Consider the following 17,589-nt stretch of genomic DNA (forward strand, 5'->3'; position numbering starts at 1 on the left):
CGCGCACACGCGTGCACGTGTTTATGGTCAGTGTGATGGGTCCGAGGGCCGCGGCGCCCGCTTCACCGACGTGCTACAACGCGCGGCAGTCTTGCAGGCCCAGGAGTTCTTCTGGGGGCTCCTGCCCGCCGTCACCTCCGGAGCCAGCACTGCGTCGGGCCTGAGGGTCTGACCAGAACAGGGGAAGCAATGGGACTGCTGTCACAGTCTGGCTCGGGCGAGGGCTCCTGTCACATGGGTGACAGTCTTCAGAAACCACAGGAACACGTCCCCGACTTTGTGCCACTCACAAGGGAACAGGTGTGTCTCCAGTGTGATCGGCACGTCCTGCGCCGCTTTCCAGGCACCGGGAGGACGCGGCCAATGACGGACCCCAGGAGTCAGGATCTCGTTTTTGGCATAATTGTGGGCTTACAAGAGGCGACTTTGCAGGACGGCCGGGCCCACCTGCTGGCTCCTCAGTCCTGGAACCCGGGGCCGTGGCGCCGGCCACGCCCCACGCGCCGGGCTCACTCAGGCTGCTCACGCCGCCTTCATAAAGACATGGCTAATCACGACGCTGATCAGCTCATCGGAACTGGTGTTAACACTTGTTGATTTAACGGTTTCTCAGGCAGCTGCCCCGTCCAGCCCTGTCCTCCCCGCCAGAGGCTCCGCGGCCCCCGGCCGTGCCACGAGAGTCCTCTCGCCTTTCCCCAGGGGGATGCGCGCGGGAGGCACCGAGGACGAACTCGAGAGGGAGGCGCCGCTCCCAGCCCTGCTCTGCAGCCGAATCTGTCTTGTGATGCAACATATTGTCACTTAAATCTCGCTTTTTTTTTGTGGGAAAAGAAATGAAAACGGAATCAAAACTGATGCAGAGAGCACGTGCGTTGTCTGTAGCAGTGCTGCTTTTTATTTGAGTGAGTTTTTGACTTTTCAAAAGATTTTCCTATTTTCACTTAATTATAGAAATATTCAGGAAAGACATTTTTTTTTAAAGGGGAAATAAAATTAAAATGGCCCGAAATCCCATCCTTCACCCATGGCGACCAGAGGGGTCCCGTCCAGACTGCTCCGCGTGCTCGTGCACCTGCTGACTGGAGCGCCCGCATGTCTTCACTACCACGGACCTGGACATGCTTGCAGCCAGCTTCACCGAGGACATCCTCCTCCAGTGCTGGTCCCAAACAAACTGCTCTCCCTCGTAACCCGGCGGCTGGGCTGCCTCCCCGCCCACCCGGCACCCAGACCGTCTGGTTCCAGCTCTGCTGCCCGGTTTCTTGTCCCTCTGGCCCTGGGGGCTGCTGCCAGCACCCCTCCGTGCAGACAGGACAGGAGCAGGGGCGGCCCCCACCTCTCACGTGGGAGTGGCTGGGGGTGTAGGGGGCCCGTCCCCAAGGGAGGTGCTCGGAGCCACACACCGAAGACAGGACAAGAGGCTGGCGCCTCCGCACACTTTCCTGGGTTACGCTCTGCACCAAGGGGGGGAGGAGCGGGGAGGAGAGAGAACGTCGGCAGGCTGCAGCAGTGAGACATGGTTTTATTGAGGACATCTCCGGTCCTGTCTCCGTGACAGCGTCTCATGCTCGCTCTGGCCGCTCGCGGCACGGAGGAAGCTCATGCAGGTGGTCACGTCAGCACGCACACAGAGGACATGGGGAGGCGCCTCGGGGACAGGGCTCTTGGCTGAATTACATTCATACAGTGTCCGGATTCAGAAACAGAATTACAAGCATGTGACTCAAAGTCTGGAGAAGCAAACAGCTTTCGGGGCCGACTCCATGGATAGCCCCCACACAGGCTGCCTCTGGCCGTTGGTGGCTGTGTCCGGAAGGACGGCCCTGGTCCCTGACGAGTCACCAGCCCACCCTGAGAGAATCCCTGGGGCTGAGGGCTCGTTCCTGCAAACAGCAGACGGGGCGGTGCAGACGCTGCCGGGAACAGGCGCTCAGTCAGGACCGAGTCAGACCCTCCCCCTCCAGGCCGTGGGTGCGCAGAGCCCAGGGGGCCGTCACGGGACACGCCGGGGACAGGGACACACAGAACGGGACACACGTGATCGCAGCACTCTGCCCTTCCCGTCTGTATCCTTTTGATAAAAAGAAACCTTCTGAGAGATTCACCAATTTCACAGAATTTAGAGCTAATTTTACTCCTCACGCTCAATCAAGCTTATGGTTGGGAGAGACCTTGTATTTTGGTGTAAACTATTTTAGAAATGAAAAAACCCAGATGCTTCTTTTTGTTTTTGTTTGTTTTTGGAGGAAAAGGGCAGGTGGGCAGCCCCCCTCCCAGCGCTGCCTGGCTCCTCCCGCTCTGCCTGCCCCGAGGGGACGGGCCAGGCCCGTGTCAGACCACCAGGAAGGCCGTGATTGTAGAGTCTGGAGAGCAACAAGGTTATTTAAATAAAATAAATTCCACAGAAATTAATGCCTTGCGGGAATCTGGCGTGTACTCTTTAAGACATAATTGCTTCTGATGTAACAAAAGCCTCCGAGACAGGCAAAGGTGAAAGGTCCAGCGAGGACTGAGTCGTGGCCGTGGGCTCCGGTGTCCCTGCCTGTGGGGGGGGGGGTCCCTGCCTGGGGGGATGGGGGCCCGGCCCTGGCGGGCGGGGGGAGGGCTGAGGAAAGCGGGCACAGCGGCCCCCACTCGGCCCCCAGGTGGGCCCTGGCCTGGGTCACAAAACGAGACTTCTCTCCAACGTGGGCCGTCCTGCCCACAGTCGGCTGCCCAGGGCGCCCGGGCACTGCAGGACGGCCAGTGTCTCCGCAGGATTCACAGCCCAGGTTTAGCCAACAAGGCAGGACGGAAACCCTCCCAACCCCTGCTGGTCAAAATGTCCTCAAAACTCGATTGTTCTCAAGAGATCAAGTTCTTGGTTGTGGCAGATTCTCTAAGCTCCCTCTAAAACCCAGAATAAGGACCCTGGGTACAAAGTAACACCCAGGCAGTCCTATACGGGGTGCATGGCGAGCACTGGGGGTGGGGTCAAGGCGGAGTCCCCTGATTTGCCTCACGGAGGGGTGACATTTCCTTCCCTTCCCTGCCCGCAGGGGCGCTGCTCCAGCTGCCCCGTCTGAGGCGTCGCTTCCTCCCGCCCAGCCCAGGGCCCGCCGGCATCCCCCACCCCAAGCCGCCCCGCGCCGCCCGGCCCCCAGCATCCTCCCGGGCCTGGTGCTCTCGGGGCATGAGCCCCCGCCAGGTCTGTCCTGGACAAGGCACAAGTCTGACCTGGGGAAGGCAGCCGCACACAGCTGGGGACCGCGAGGACCGCGAGGCATTCAGCCCCCGGGGGCGAGGGGGGGGCCACGCTCAGGTCAGAGGGAAAAGCCGGGCGCCCCGCGCATTCACGCGCGCGCAGCAGCGTCCACTGGACTTTGTGACCAAAATCCCCTTACGTTTTAAAAAGTCAGTCCATCCCTCTCCCCATCAGGAAAAATACCATTCACAGAGACAAGAGTGAAAGTGCAGGGGCCACAGGTGTTCTCTGAGTGCACGGGAGCCCACGGGGCGGGGCAGTCGGGGGGCGCCAGACCCCTTTCCCTTCATGGTGGAACCAAACTGGGCGCCCTGGGTGCTGAGGGCCCGAGCCCCTGCCGGGTGAGGGGCAGGAGGGGCAGGTGGCGTGAGCGGCCCTCATCCTGTAACCTGGACGCCCCGGCAGCGGGAACCCTGCCCTGCTCCCGCCCACGGGTGCACCACCTCAAGTCTGCGGGGGACACGGGGACACCAGAGGCACAGCGCTTGGGCTCAGACCCGCTCTGAGTGCACAGGGCCTGGGCACAACGACAGCGGTCATTTCCCTCCTGCCCATGGAGGGCATGGGACACCCGGGCACACAGCTTGGTGCCTGGACTTCGCTGTGGAGGGATCTGCCTCTCTTTGCCTGCGGCACCCACGACACCACCCCCAGAACCGGGAATTGGGGCTGAGTCGGCAAAGGGCAGGAGCCCAGGCCCAGGTCCTGGGAGGAAGCAGCGAGGCAGGGGAGCGAGTCTTCCAGCTCGGGGCGGGGGGGGGGGGGCACCGCTGCCCCGACCTCTGACCCCGCCCACCCTGGGGCCAGCCGGGTGCTGTGGGGTGCTGGGCAGCGCCCTGGGTGCCCCAGGCACCAGCAGCACCTGTCCCTGCCGTGACATCGACCTCAGCCCTGGTGGGACCCTCACCACAGCGTGCAGCCTGGCCTGCTCTCAGCCTGAATCCGTCCGACACGTCACCCGCGTCTTCCACAAAGCTGGAAAGGATACTCTAAAACACAGCTTCAGTGGCTTTTCCAGGAATGAGTGTCCACTCACTTCACTCGTCCCCTCATGACGATCCTGGGGCGAAGGTCACATCTCCCTCTGCACTCAGAGGGAGATGCAGAGGGCTGCTCCCCGTGCCACCGCCCTGGGGTTCCTTCTAGTCCCGCAAAGGTAAACGCTGTTTAAAAAGCCTGAAGGAAGGGCCAGGGCGACTGGCCCTGTTTTGCCCACGATGTGGCCCTACGAGGGACACAGAAGCTTCTAGAGGAGGCTGAAGGCTGCAGGGCCGCCGGGAGCCGCTGCGCTGTGGGACTCGGGGGTGGGGGAGGGAGAGGGCCGCGGCCAGCGCCTGCGGGCGGGGCCTGGCGCCACTGTGGGACGGTTCCCTCAGGTTCCTACCCTCTCTGCTTCCTCGCCTCCTCCACATTGAAATGCTGTTTTGCAATGAAAATAACGTGGTGCAAGAGTGACCTGACCAATTACTCCTTATTTTATAAACCATGGTCCTAGTTCTGAATAAGTTAATTATTCAAGAATTTCACACAAAGTAATTTCTATTTTCCTAAACTTCAGGAAGCCCTACTCAGTAGAACTCAATTTCTAAATGTAAACTGAGATTGAAAGCAATCACTGGAGAATTCAGAAGGGGAGATGCCACCGTGGAGAGACGCCGGCGGGGCCCCGACGCCAGCCCCCCCCCACGCCCCACCCTCCCCGGTCCAGGTGTGAGGGTCCGGCCGCACTGCACCGTCAGGGTGTGAGTGAGAACTGGTCCTGCTCCGTGGGCTTCTCCACCCAGGCGCCCAGCCCGGCCTTGAGGAAGGCCCTGAACAGACAGGCCTTGGCCGCCTGGTACTCCTTGGCGACCAGCTTGGACTCGTGGTACACGCTGGGCTTAGAGATCTTGGCGCGCAGTAAGCTGGGGGGAACCTGTGAAAAGATACAGACAAGTGCCGCTGTCAAAGCCCAGCAGCAGAAAACAAAGCTCAGCAAGATGTCCAAAAAGTGGCGCTTCAAACGGCTGGCTTCTGGGGGGCCCCCAGCGATGGCGCCCCCTGGGGGCCGCGGCAGGCAGAGCTCCAGCTGGACGCCCTCGGAGGGTCCGTGTCCGCCACCCGAGTGGCAGCTTCACGTTAAACAGGCAGGTGCGGAGCCGCGCGCCGCAGAGGGCCCGGGGCCCCACGCCGCCGGCCCGCTCTTCTGGGCAACACGCTCAGCGCTTTACAGACAGCGCCTCGTGTGGGGTCCCCTCATCACAGGGAGCACTCGAGGCCCCCCGCGGCACTGGCTGATGGTTTCTGGGAAGATCTTGAGAATAAACAGGACAGCCACCAGCGGGGGACGCGCCCGCCACGGGGACACTGCGACCTCTGTGTACAGTAAAAGCTCCCGACCTGACTTACAAACCAACGGAGATGGGTAACATACGGACGCACCATGTACAGCTTTGCGTGGGGGAAAAGGGCTGCTGCTCCAAACAAAACAAGACAGAAGGGTTTAAAGACCTTCCTGGAGCTTTAACTGAACCCCGAGCAGCACCCGGGCTGCGGGCCCGCATGTGGGACAGGACGTTCCTGGGAGGAGGAGCCGGGGTGGGGTGAGTCCCAGAGTCAGGCGGGAAGGACGGAGCCTGCTCTGATCTGCAGAGCCGGCCACGCTCTCGGCTCAGAGCCCTCGAGGACGGGCAGCCCCATCTGGGTGGTGGCGGGGACAGCAGGGGGGCAGTGAAGACAGGCAGGCGGGGAGCGGGGCGCGTGGCCGCGAGGGCGCTCAGTACCTTGCCGTGCACACGCATCCAGCGACAGTACAACGCGTGCTTACACAGGCGAGACGCGCGGCCCAGCTCGTCCTTCCCCGTGGTGGCGTTGATGACCTCGATGGCCGCGTCGCCCACCGTCCAGTTGACACTGAAGTTGGGCGCCTTCCCAGGCTGCCGCGCCTCCGCGTTGCTGATGCCTGGAACGAGACAGGGGAGGTGACGCGGAGCCTCACGGGAGCCACACAAGAGACGTGTGGCACCAGCACGGGAGCCGCTCAGCGCTGCGGAGACCCAGCCCCAGGTGCGCCCTGCCCAGGCGCATCTCCTCCCAGCAGCAACCTGTCCGGAGCCGCCCAGTGCACACCGGTCCGCAGGGAGGCGGCCAGGTTGCCCGAAACCTAAAACCGTGAGACTTCACGGCACTTCTGAGCTTACTGGGGGCTGAAGTCTCTAGAAGTGTGGGTGGCCCAGGTGCAGACGGGCCCCACCTCTGGGACTGATCCAGGGTCGCATAAAGCTGCGCTCCTTAGCGTGTCACACCCAGGTTTGGGGCTCCCGCCCGGCCCCTCCACGTGCTGTGTTCAAGACAGGCATCCGGCTCCTCCACCAGCGCACGGCGGCGCCCTCTCACCACGCCGCGCTCGCCCGCTAACTCAGCGGAGGCTCGCTGTGTGGCGCTGAGCGGAGAGGCGCTCGGGGGACGGGGCTGAGCACACACGACCACCGTGTGCACAGCCTGGTGATTCAACCTCGGGGACGACACGAGGCCACGCAAATTGCGGCTCCCAGACCTGGGCCAGGGCCGAGCCCCTTGCACTGACGGAGCTCCACCGGCTGCGCTCGCCCGGCCCGGTGCGCAGCCGGCGGGGTGTCCCCAGGGCCCGGGCCACTTCCAGTGCAAAGGCCTCTCTTCCTGAGGGCCGGGTGGCAGCTCGTCTGAAAGCAGCAAGAAAATTCACATTTACAGGCCACAACGCTGGGACACGCAGTTAAGGGACGATAGGTGTTGAATGTGCAATCAGGGCCCTTTCCGTGGGGATGAGGGGGCGCCTGCTCCGCCCGGCCTCACCAGTGCCCTTCCCGCCCGGGTGCGTGTTGCACGGACACGCGGAGAGGCGGCGCCGCCTGTAACTGCACCCGACGGCTCCTTAGCGCCTGGGGTTTAACACTAGTCCCTGGACATGGCGGGACAGCTTCTCCTGTGGGAGGAGGGGCGGGGCGCTGGGCTCCCCTCAGGCTCGTGGGCTCTGCACCAGGTTTTGCAGTGGGTCGCAGTGACTCCAGGTTACAGGGCACCCAGTGATACCCCATCTACAGGAAGGCACAGATTCCTCCAACCACAAATCTGACCAGTTCCTACTGACCTTCTGTTTTGGCACCTGAATTCTACTGGCCACGGTGGCCACCTCTAAGGTCTTTTCTGAGCCCCTGGGGGGCGGCCCAGTGCCCACTGAGCAGCTCACACAGTCCTCCTGCCGACGTGATGACGAACTTGAGAGTGGGGTCAGGTTCCACCCAGGGAGCCAGGCCCAGGCTGCTCGACGGGGCAAGGGTGGAAAATGCCCACAGACAGAGCAGAGTGCAGGTCACCCTGCTGGTCCTGGGTCTGACCTATGGCTGACCCTCCCCAAGCTTCAGACCCACCTCTCCACCGCCTCTCACACTGCACACCCCGCATCTGCCTGGGGTGACAGGACGGGAGGGGCCGGGGTCAGCTCCTATGGGAACAGCCCTCCCGGTCCCTGCCCTGCTGCTAAGCAGACGCACTGCCGGGGCCTGTCCTGAAGCAGCAGCAGCAGGAACTTTCATCTCAGATCCTTCCTTGTCTCACTTCCCATTCGTCTGGCTGCTGCCCTAAGTTCACACATCCCAAGTGAAGCACCTGGAATTCTCGCCTCAGTCTCTGCCCAGCCTAGGACCGGGAGGCATGAAGCAAACCTCTGAGTAATAATCCTATAAAACCTGCCAGCCTGGATGACCGGGTGCGTGACTGAGCCCACAGACTCCTGGGACTGAGAGCACAGGGAGACCAAGGCGCCCAGAGTCTGGAGGACAGGGGCCCTGGGGTGTCCAGCGTGGGCTGGTCAGAGCACATATATTACTTGGCGCTGTGGAAGGACCACCTGCAGGGCGAGAGGAGAGTGCCCAGCACCCACATGGGACACACAGACACAAGATACACACTTGCAGAGATGAAAACCACCACACAGCTGAGTGAAAACGCTCTTGATGGAATTAACCACAGAATAAAAACTGTGGAATGAGTGAACTTAAAGATACAGTAACAAAAACTGTCTAAAATGAAATAGAGAGGAAAAAAGGAATTGGAAAAAAAAAAACCCCAGAAAATCAGAGAGCTGTTGGACAAATTTCAGCAGCCCAATATACATGCAACTGGAGTTCCTAAATGAGAGAAGAGAGAAGGGAGGGCAGAAAAAATATCTGCAGAAAAAATCTCAAAAAAATTTCCAAATTTGGTGAAATCAGTGAGTCCACAGGTCTGTGAACCTCTGTGAAGCCCAATACAAGGAATGTGCAAAAAGCCAAAGCACGTCGTAACAAATCGCTCCGCAGCAGCATCAAGAGAAAGCACGATGGCCAGGGAGAAGACACACCAGCCCCGAGGGACAAAGACACGGACCGCCGAAGATGTCTCACCGGAAGCGGTGCCGACAGGACGGCTGGGGAACAGCATCTCTAAAGTGCCAGGAAGTCCAGCAGTGCCCCGGAAATAGGGTTCAAAAATGAAAGCAAACTAAGTATGTGTTCAGACATGCCAAAGCTGAAAGAATTCATCATTAGAAGCCACGCACTGCACGGAATGGGAGAGGAAGTCCTTCAGGCAGAGGGAGATGAGGGTCCACACAAAGGAGCGAGGAGTGCCAGAAGCGGTAAACCTCCCCCAAAGCTGACGACTGAAACAAAAGTAGCAGTGCGGGATGTCTAACATGCGTGAGAGCTAAACGGATGACAACAGCACGACAGGGGCAGGACAGAAACGGAAATGCGCTTTGTGAGGTTCTCACACTGAACACGAAATGGTCCAGCGTTGCTAGAAGGCAGATTGTGAGAAGCGGGAGGTGCAGACCACGAGCCCTAACATACCTGCTAAGGTAGCAAAACAAAAAGTCCCAGCTTTTGTTAGAAGGAGTTAGAGAGGCAAAACAGACTCAATTCATGCAAAAAGATGCACGAAAGAGAGGAAAAGGGAACAAAGAGTATATAGGACAAATAGAGAATACGTAGCAAGATGACAAATTCAGACCTAACCGTATCAATAACCACAACAAATGTAAATGGCCTAAGTACCACACTGAAAAGGCAGAGATGTTAACTGGGGTGGGAAAAAGCAAAATCCGAATGCATGCTGCCTACAAGAAACATAATTTCAACATAAAATAGTATAAAATAGTTTTAAATAAAAGTATGGGCACAGATACTGTGCTGCCACAACTCAAAATTACCAGAGATAAAGAAAGTCATTTTATAATGAAAAAGGACATCAATTTATTAAGAGGAACCAACAACCCTAAATTTGTACCTAATCACAGAGCTGCAAAATAGCAAAAATTAAAAAAACTGGAAAGAGAAATAGACAAAAGCAGAATTACAGCCAAGAGATTCCTAGCACCCTCTCTCAAAAACTGACAGGCCGAGCAGAAGATCACCGTGGACACAGAAGATGCACACGACACAGTCGATCAACCTGATCTAACTGACAACTGACGGGACACTCTCCCCAGCAGCAGACACACGTCCTTCCCAAGTTTTCATGGGACACTTACAAAGATCACATCCTGGTCCTTAAATCAATTCTTAATAAATTTAAAAGGACTCAAGTCACAAAATGAAACTAATTTAGCACAGAAAGATCTCTGTAAAATGCCCTAGTATTTTGAAACTAAATAGCAGATTTCTAAATAACCCATGAGACAAAGTATTTTAAAATGAATGAAAATAACAGCACAACGTATCAACATTTGTGAAATGCTGTGAAATCAGTAAAGAAAGGTCTCTAAACAATGACCTCAACTAGCACCTTAAAGACTAGAAAAAGAAGAGCAATCAAAACATAAAGCAGAAAAAAGGGAGTAATAAAGATTAGAGCAGAAATCGTTGAGAAAAATAGAAAACAGCAGAAAAAAATCAATGAAACTAAAAGTTGGTTCTTAAGAGAAAAAAATCAGTAAAATTGATAAACTTCTAGCTAGACTGATAGGGGAAAAAGAGAAGACACAAATCATGATATAGGAAATTAAAGAGGAGCTACCACTGCAGCCCCCACAGACATGAAGAGGACAGTACATGAATGTCATGAACACTTTTTTGCCAATAAATTCAACAACTTAGATGAAACAGAGAAGTTCCCTAAAAGACACAAATCACCAAAGCTCACTCAAGAACAAACAGATCACATGAATAGCCCTGTATCTATTATAGAAACTGAATTTGTAGATACTTTCTCACAAAAAATCCTTTAGGCTCAGATGGAAAAAACTGATATCAAATCTAAACAAATTTCTCTGGAAAACAGAAGAGGAAGAAATGATTCTCAGCTCATTTTATGAAGCCAGCATTATCCTGATGCCAAAACCTGACAAAGAAATTTTTTGAAAACCTCCCCAAAACTAGAGACCAACATCCACACAGACCAGTGTACTACAGAAGCAAAAATTCATAAAAACACCATAAAAACAAAATTTTAGCAAACTGAATCCAACAACGTATAAAAAGAGTAATACATATGACTGTTAGAGTTGCTCTAGGAAGGCAAGGTTGGTTTAATATTTAAAGAAATCAACGTCACATTAACTTAAAAAAAAAACAACTCCACAAACAATCATTTCAATAAAGTAGAAAAAAAGCATCTGGCAAAACCCAACATTAATTCCTGACTTATACCCCTTAGCAAGTTAGGACTAGAAGGAAATTGCCTTAAACTCATGAAAAGGAAAAGTGCGCAGGCAGCGTCACACTTCCGGGTGAGGCTGTGCGCTTGCCCCGAGGCTGCACGTGGGACAGGCTGGCGGCTCTGACCGCGTTGGCCCGGCCCTGCACTGCAGGCCGGCCCAGGCGCAGGAAGGAGAGAGAAGTCAAAGGCGCCCAGATGTGCAGGAAGAGAGAAAACATGAGCCACAGGCTCGCACAGAGAGCAGCTTCAGTCCAATCTGCAGAAAAGCTGCTGTAAGCGCTCTCTCGGTGTCCGTGCAGCGGACGACTGGAAGCTGAAGTACAGCCTTCAAAAGAGCATCAAAACTAGGAAGCACCTGGAGCTACATCTGACCAAAGACGTGTAAGGCGGGGGTGCTGTCAACCAGGGAGCACTGGCCCGTGAGGAAGCGCAGGAGCCGAGTAAACGCGGAGACGCTCGGCCTCCGTCACCTGAAGACTCAAAACCCCGAGATGCTGGTTCTCCCCCGGCTGACCTGCATGTTCAGCACCATCTCAATCGAATCCAAGCCGGCTTCTGTGAACAAACTGGTAAGCTGATTATAAAATTGTTATGAAGATGCAAAAAGGACCTCAGTGGCCAAGACAACTTTGAAGAACTACAGAGCTGGAGGATTAGCCCCACCTGATCTCCAAATGCACAATGAAACTGCAGTTACCATGGCGTGATACTGGCTTCAAGACAGACAAGAGGTGAATGGAAAGCACCAGCGTCCAACACCAGACCTAAACATATACATGCAAACTGGTCTTTTAAAATATAAACTGAAAAAGCCCTCATTTTTGACAAAGGTGCAAAGGCAGTTCAGTAAAGGAGGCACTTTTCAACAAATGGTGCTGGAACAATTATCTTGGATGTTACAAAATGAGCTTCACCCTCACATCTATACAAACTTTCACTTCAAGTGGCGTCTAGTCCGAAATGTAAAAACTGAAACTAAAATTTCTAAGAACACAACATAGGGAGAAATCTTTGTGGCACAGACTCAGGCAGACATTTCTTGGCTACAATATCAAAAGCATGATCCAACAGAGAGAAACTGATGAACAGAATTTTATCAGAAATTTTATCCATATCAAAATATTATCTGGTCTCTGAAAGACCCTGCTGAGAGAGCAGAAAGATGAACGTTTCTAATCATGTCTGATAAAGGACTTGTATCCGGAGTATGTAAGTCGCTCTCAAAACTCAGTAGTAAGAAACGAGAAAAGTTTTGAACAATGTATCGGAGAAGTCACACAGATGGCACCAGCACACGAAGAGAAGCTCGCATCCGTCAGTCACGCGGGAAGTACAAGCCAGAACCAGTGGGACACCACAGCCACCAGCATGTCCCAAACCGCTGCCCACACCAAGCGCTGGCTGGGGTGGGAAGGCCCTGGCTCGCTCCGGCAGTGCTGGCGGGAGGGGAAATGGTACAACCGCCTTGGGAAAGTGTGACAGTGTTTAAAAAGCTCAACGCACACCCAAGCCATGACCCAGCCTTCCCACCCCCACCCCGCGTTTACAGGAGAGGTGCTCGCACACGGGCGTTCTCGGCAGCTTCGCCTGAGGCAGTAGAAGACTGGAAACTGCCAGATACCGTCAACAGCTGCTGGATGAACAGACTGGCTGATCCCACAGCTGAACGTGACGCAGCGATGACAAGGGCTAACGAACCACCGACAGACACAGCAAACATGGAGGAGTCGCAAAATAATGACATCATGCTGGATGGAATAAGCTAGACAAAAAAGCACACATCTCATGATTTTTGTAGAATCCTAGATTTTGTAAAATCCTAGAAAATGCAAACTAACCCATTTTGGCAGTACGCATGTGAGCGGCAGGCATGGGGAGGGCTGGAGAGAGCAGGGGCTGCGGGGGTGGGGGGGCTGGGACACCTGGAGCTGAGGGCGGGGTCGGCGTCTCCCCTGCGTGGTGGCAGGACCGATGCAGACGCGGGTCAGAACACAGGCCCTGTAAGTACAGTCTGTCGTATGTCGGGTGTGGCCTCAGTGAAGCTCTGAAAAACACTACAGGGGCACGTAAGAAGGAAGAACACTGTTCTCAGTAAAAAGGTAATACTTGTTCATTGCGGAAAATTCCAAAACCTCACACACACCCTGGAGAAGAAAACGAAAGCGCCAGCAGGCCAGCAGGCGCTGCGATAGTTTCAGTGGTTGGCAAGCAGGCGGGATCAGTGTGACGCACCAACGATGAGCACGTGTTTGTCCGTCAGACATTCCGACTGGGTAGGTGTTGGTGGGGCCCTGGCTGCTGTCTTTAGAAAAGAGAAAAAGCTTATACGTAACTGTTAAAGGCGCCATAGACAGATTCCTCCCGTCGTCCCCCCCGATGGGAAGGAGCGCCAGCGTGCCCTCTGGAACGGCCTGAGACCGACCGGGCGCCTGTGAGGACCACACCTCAGCACCAGGGGCAAAGCTGCTCTCCACCTGGGATCCGGGGCGCGCTGCAAGTTCCATCTCCTGGCGTCTCATTTAGGCGTTGTGCGCCCACAGCCACAGGGGACGCTGTCCTGTGGTTGTTATTTGTGTTTCTCTGTCCAGTGTTAGAAGAAGGAGAGGTCAGCTGCCCTTTCCTGGGAAGCTGACGCACAGCTGGGATCGCAGCTCCCTGGCAGGCTGACCAAGCCGTCTGCAGGCTCATCAGAAGGCTGTCCGTCCCTCGACAGCGTTTCCAGCATCTTCCCTGGGAGCGCCGCCTGCCAGAGCTTTGTCACCCCCTCGGGTCGGTGTCAGCAGTTTCCGTCTCCTTACTCAGCCTTTGCCGCTGTTGCTGAGGCTTCCCAACTCGTCAGCGTTAGAGGTACACACGGGGTCGTCCTGACGTCCCAGCGCCCTCAGGGCGCCCCGGCCCTCCTTCGCGACCAAGCCCGACGGCAGCGCGTCGCTTCGTGGTTCTCTCACGCCAGCATCGATTTTAACCCGCTCCCCCGTTTCCCTGCCTCCCCCTCGCTCTCTGTCTCCTTCCTTCCCCGGCCGCTGTTCGCTTTGCCGCACCTTCCTCTCCCGGGCTCCGGGCCCAGAGGCTGGCTCACCTTCACTCCCTCACTGGCCGGGACCCTGCCGAGCGGACCAGCGGCTCCCCCTCGCCACGTCTGACTCGTGTCCGCTGCATGGCCAGCAGTTTAAGTTCCAGTTTCGTCTCTAATCTGAGAATTGTTAAGAGCCTAACCTCTAAGTGGTTGAGCCATTCGACTTTAAATTTTAACCCTTTGTAGCCAGCCTTCAGTTTCAGCGCCTTGTGGTCAGAGAAACCACCTTCACCATCGATGAGTCTGGACTGAGCACTGAGCCCCTCCAGGGAGCCCGCTCCCAGCGCCACTTCCGATGGAGTCTGTCCTGCCTCCCACCAGCTGCTCAGGTCACGCCGGTATCAGTCACGTCCTCCAGAGAAGCAGAACCAGAGCTCGGAGAGTGGCCACGAGGGACTGGCTCACACCAGCTATGATGGGGTTGAGAAGTCCCTGCCGCCCGCAGACTGGAGGCCCAGGACAGCGGCGGCACGGTCAGTCTGAGACCAGAGGCCCGAGAGCTGGGGTGGGCGGGGCAAGTCCCAGGCACGCCGTGGGAGACGGTGAGCTGAGATGCCCTGGCTCCAACCACGAAGCAAGAAAAGGGGCAAGTTCTTTGTTCCTCACTTCCTGTTCTGTTCTGTTCTGCCCTCCGTGGATTAAATGCTGCCACCCTTGCCGGGGAGGGCAGTGTGCTTTACTGAGTCCACCGACTCCAAAGCTAGCCCACCTGGAAACACCTGCCAGACACCCCAGAAGCCATGACAATCTGGACACCCTGTGGCCAGTCAAGGTGACACACAAATTCCCCTTCACAACACCTTACTTTTGTTTGCCTTTATTTGGACCTTCTTTCCTGAGCAGCCTTTTGAGTTTCCCAGAGTTTCCACGTCCCTTCACTTTTCTGTTGTTCACAAAGCTTTGTCATAAAGACCACTCAGCTTCCCAGGCTCTTCGCTGAAACACACTCGCGTTCTTCTGAAAACATGTTCCTTTTGGAGCTCTCCGACGCGGCTCCCGGTCGCGACCCGGCGCTGTCCCTGTCCCTGTCCCTGTCCAGGCTTGCTGCTGAGCTACCTCCTCTCCATCGTGTCCTGGATTTACGGAGCATTCTTCTCAGAGCCCGCATTTCTCTCTTACATGTCTATTCCATTTTGCTGGAGCATCCTCACCTTTTTCTTCCTCCAAAAATATACGCCGGAGAAAATGCTTCTCAATCTTTGAACATCTGAAAACTACTACTTCGTCGTAACGCTTGACTCACCCTTGCTTGATAAAAAAAAGCTGGGACCAACGTGTTTTTCTCCTCAGAACAGGGAGGCCGTTTTGTCATTGTGCCGGCTTGCAAGGTCCCCGACGAGCGGCACATGAATCTGGTACTGACTGGAGTTAATTTAGAAGATTTCGGCATCTTTCCTCTGCCCTCGGTGCCCAAACCAGAAGGATGCGCTGGGGATGGGGATTTTCATCATTAGTTCTGCTCAGTGCTCAGCGCATCCTTCAGTTTTAATACTAACGCCTTCCTTCAGGATCAGCGGTTTTTCTCCTGTTACTTTCTCCTCTCGATTTTCTGTTTCTGAGATGCTGCCAGGCGGGAGCCGGGCCTCCGCATCAACTGCCACAGCTCCCAGCTCTTCCCACGCCTCACACTTTTCTGCTCGGAGTTATCTGAGATGTATCTGACGCACCCTCCCCTCTCCCCGCACGAGGATGTAAGCTCCGTGGGGGGCTGTTTTGCTCTGCTCACCCCGCACCCCACCACCCAGAACAGCGCCCCCCACTCACTGGAATGTGCTAAGTGAACACTTTCTAGAGCTTCGAGTGAGCATCTGCCTTCCGCACTTGCCGGCGGCTCCACGCACTTTGGGGGGACTAGCATTTGCATCCCCCTCTGTTCTGAGCCGTTTTCTCTCAGTTGTTCCACTTCTCATATAAGGTCACGCTCGTTTATGTTTATTTTCCTCCGAAGTTTGACCATGCTCGTTCCCTTATGTCTGTGATCAATGCAAGTGGCTGGCGTGGCTGCTTCTGTTTCTTTCTGGGAAGTGGCTCCAGCTCCTGGGGAGCCTGGAAGAAAAGCCAGGACCCACGCCCCTCCTGGACCAAGAGCCCGAAGCCCAGTGCGGCCCCGCCTGGCTGTCCGAGGGAAGCGCGCCACGGCAGCCCTCCTGCGGGCCCGGCTGGCCGCTCCCCGTGCGACCCGGGGCACCGCTCGGTAGGGGACAAACACACGGCCCTCGAAGCTCCATGTCCTCACGTGACCAATTCTCTGCTGCCAGGACACCCTCACCTTCACTCTGGGGTGTTTTCCTCGGCACAGTTTTGTCAGGGTGTCACCAGCACACCTGGCCGACCACCAGCACCTGCCCAGTGTGCGGCCAGTCCCCTCAGGCCAAGTCAATGGTTTCCTTTGTGCTGCGCAAAAGCTTTTAGGTTTAACTAGGTCCCATTTGTTTATTTTTGCTTTTATTTCTTTTGCCTTGGAGATACATCCAAGAACGTATTGCTACAATCTGTCAGAGTGTTCTGCCCATGTTTTCTTCTAGGAGTTTTATGGTTTCAGGTCTTACACTAGGTCGTTAAACCACTCTGAGCTTACTTCAGTGTGCGGTGCAAAGGAGTGCTGTGCCTCGCTGACGTGCACGCTGCTGCCCAGTCTTCCTGGCACCACTTGCTGAAGGGACTGTATTACCTCCACTGTGTATTCTCGCCTCCCTGGCACCGGTTAACTGACCGCAGGCGCATCAGTCCGTGTCTGGGCTCTCTATTCCGTTCCACTGGGCGATGAGCCGGTGTCTGCGCCAGCACCATGCTGCGCTGACCGCTGCAGCTCTGTAGCACGGTCTGAAGTCCGGGAGGATTCTATCTTCAGCTTTGTTCTTTTTTTCTCAGGATTGCTTTGGCACTTTGGGGCATTTAGTGGTTCTATACGAATTTTAGGATTATTTGTTCAAGTTCTGTGAAAAACGGCATGAATAGTGGTAGGGATTGCATTAAATCTGCAGACTGCTTTGGGTGCAATGGCCATTTTAACAATATTAATTCTTCCAAACCAAGGACACAGGATATCCTTCTATATTTTTGTATCGCCTTCAATTTCCTTCATCAGTGTTTTATAGTTTTCAGAGTTTAGGTCTTTTACCTCTTTGGTTAAGTTTATTACTAAGTATTTTATTCTGTTTGATGCAATTTTAAACAGAATTTTTTTTTTTTTTTTTTTTTACTTTCTCTCTCTGATGTTCATTGTTAGTGTACAAAACAGCAGGTTTCTGTGTGGTGATCACGTGTCCTGCAACCTTGCTGAGTTCACTTACTATCTGACAGTATTTGGGAGGAGACTGTAGGACTCCCTGTATAGAGTGTTGTGACATCTACAGACAGTGGCAGTTTTACCTCATTCCTTCCAAGTTGGATGCCTTTTACTTCTTTTTCTTGTCTGATTGCTATGGCTACGACTTCCAATACTATGTTAAATAGGAGTGGTGAGAGTGGGCATCCTTGTCTTGTTCCTGAATTTAGCAGGAAGGCATTCAGTTTTTCACCAGTGAGTACTATGCTGGTTGTGGGTTTGTTGTAAATGGCCTTTATTATGTTGAGGTATGTTCCCTCTACACCCACTTTAATGAGAGATTTT

General features: G+C 55.1%; 1 protein-coding gene across 8 annotated transcripts in view; it reads right to left on the bottom strand.

Moving 5' to 3' along the window:
• Window positions 1–852: 852 nt before the first annotated feature.
• Window positions 853–17,589, bottom strand: part of ADARB1 (adenosine deaminase RNA specific B1) — a 113,752-nt gene continuing 97,015 nt past the window's right edge. For 6 of the 8 annotated variants that reach the window (XM_032490640.1, XM_032490530.1, XM_032490813.1 and 3 more), the window contains exons 9-10: window positions 6,007–6,185; window positions 853–5,159 (exon numbers count right to left, since the gene is read on the bottom strand). In XM_032490640.1, coding sequence (XP_032346531.1) covers window positions 4,980–5,159; window positions 6,007–6,185 — 359 coding nt within the window. In that variant the 3' untranslated portion in view covers window positions 853–4,979. Of the gene's footprint in view, window positions 5,160–6,006; window positions 6,186–17,589 lie in introns of those variants that run through there. The other 2 variants (XM_032490758.1, XR_004323788.1) reach the window with 2 other exon arrangements.

This window comes from Camelus ferus, chromosome 1, assembly GCF_009834535.1.
Source record: "Camelus ferus isolate YT-003-E chromosome 1, BCGSAC_Cfer_1.0, whole genome shotgun sequence".
NCBI lineage: Eukaryota > Metazoa > Chordata > Mammalia > Artiodactyla > Camelidae > Camelus > Camelus ferus.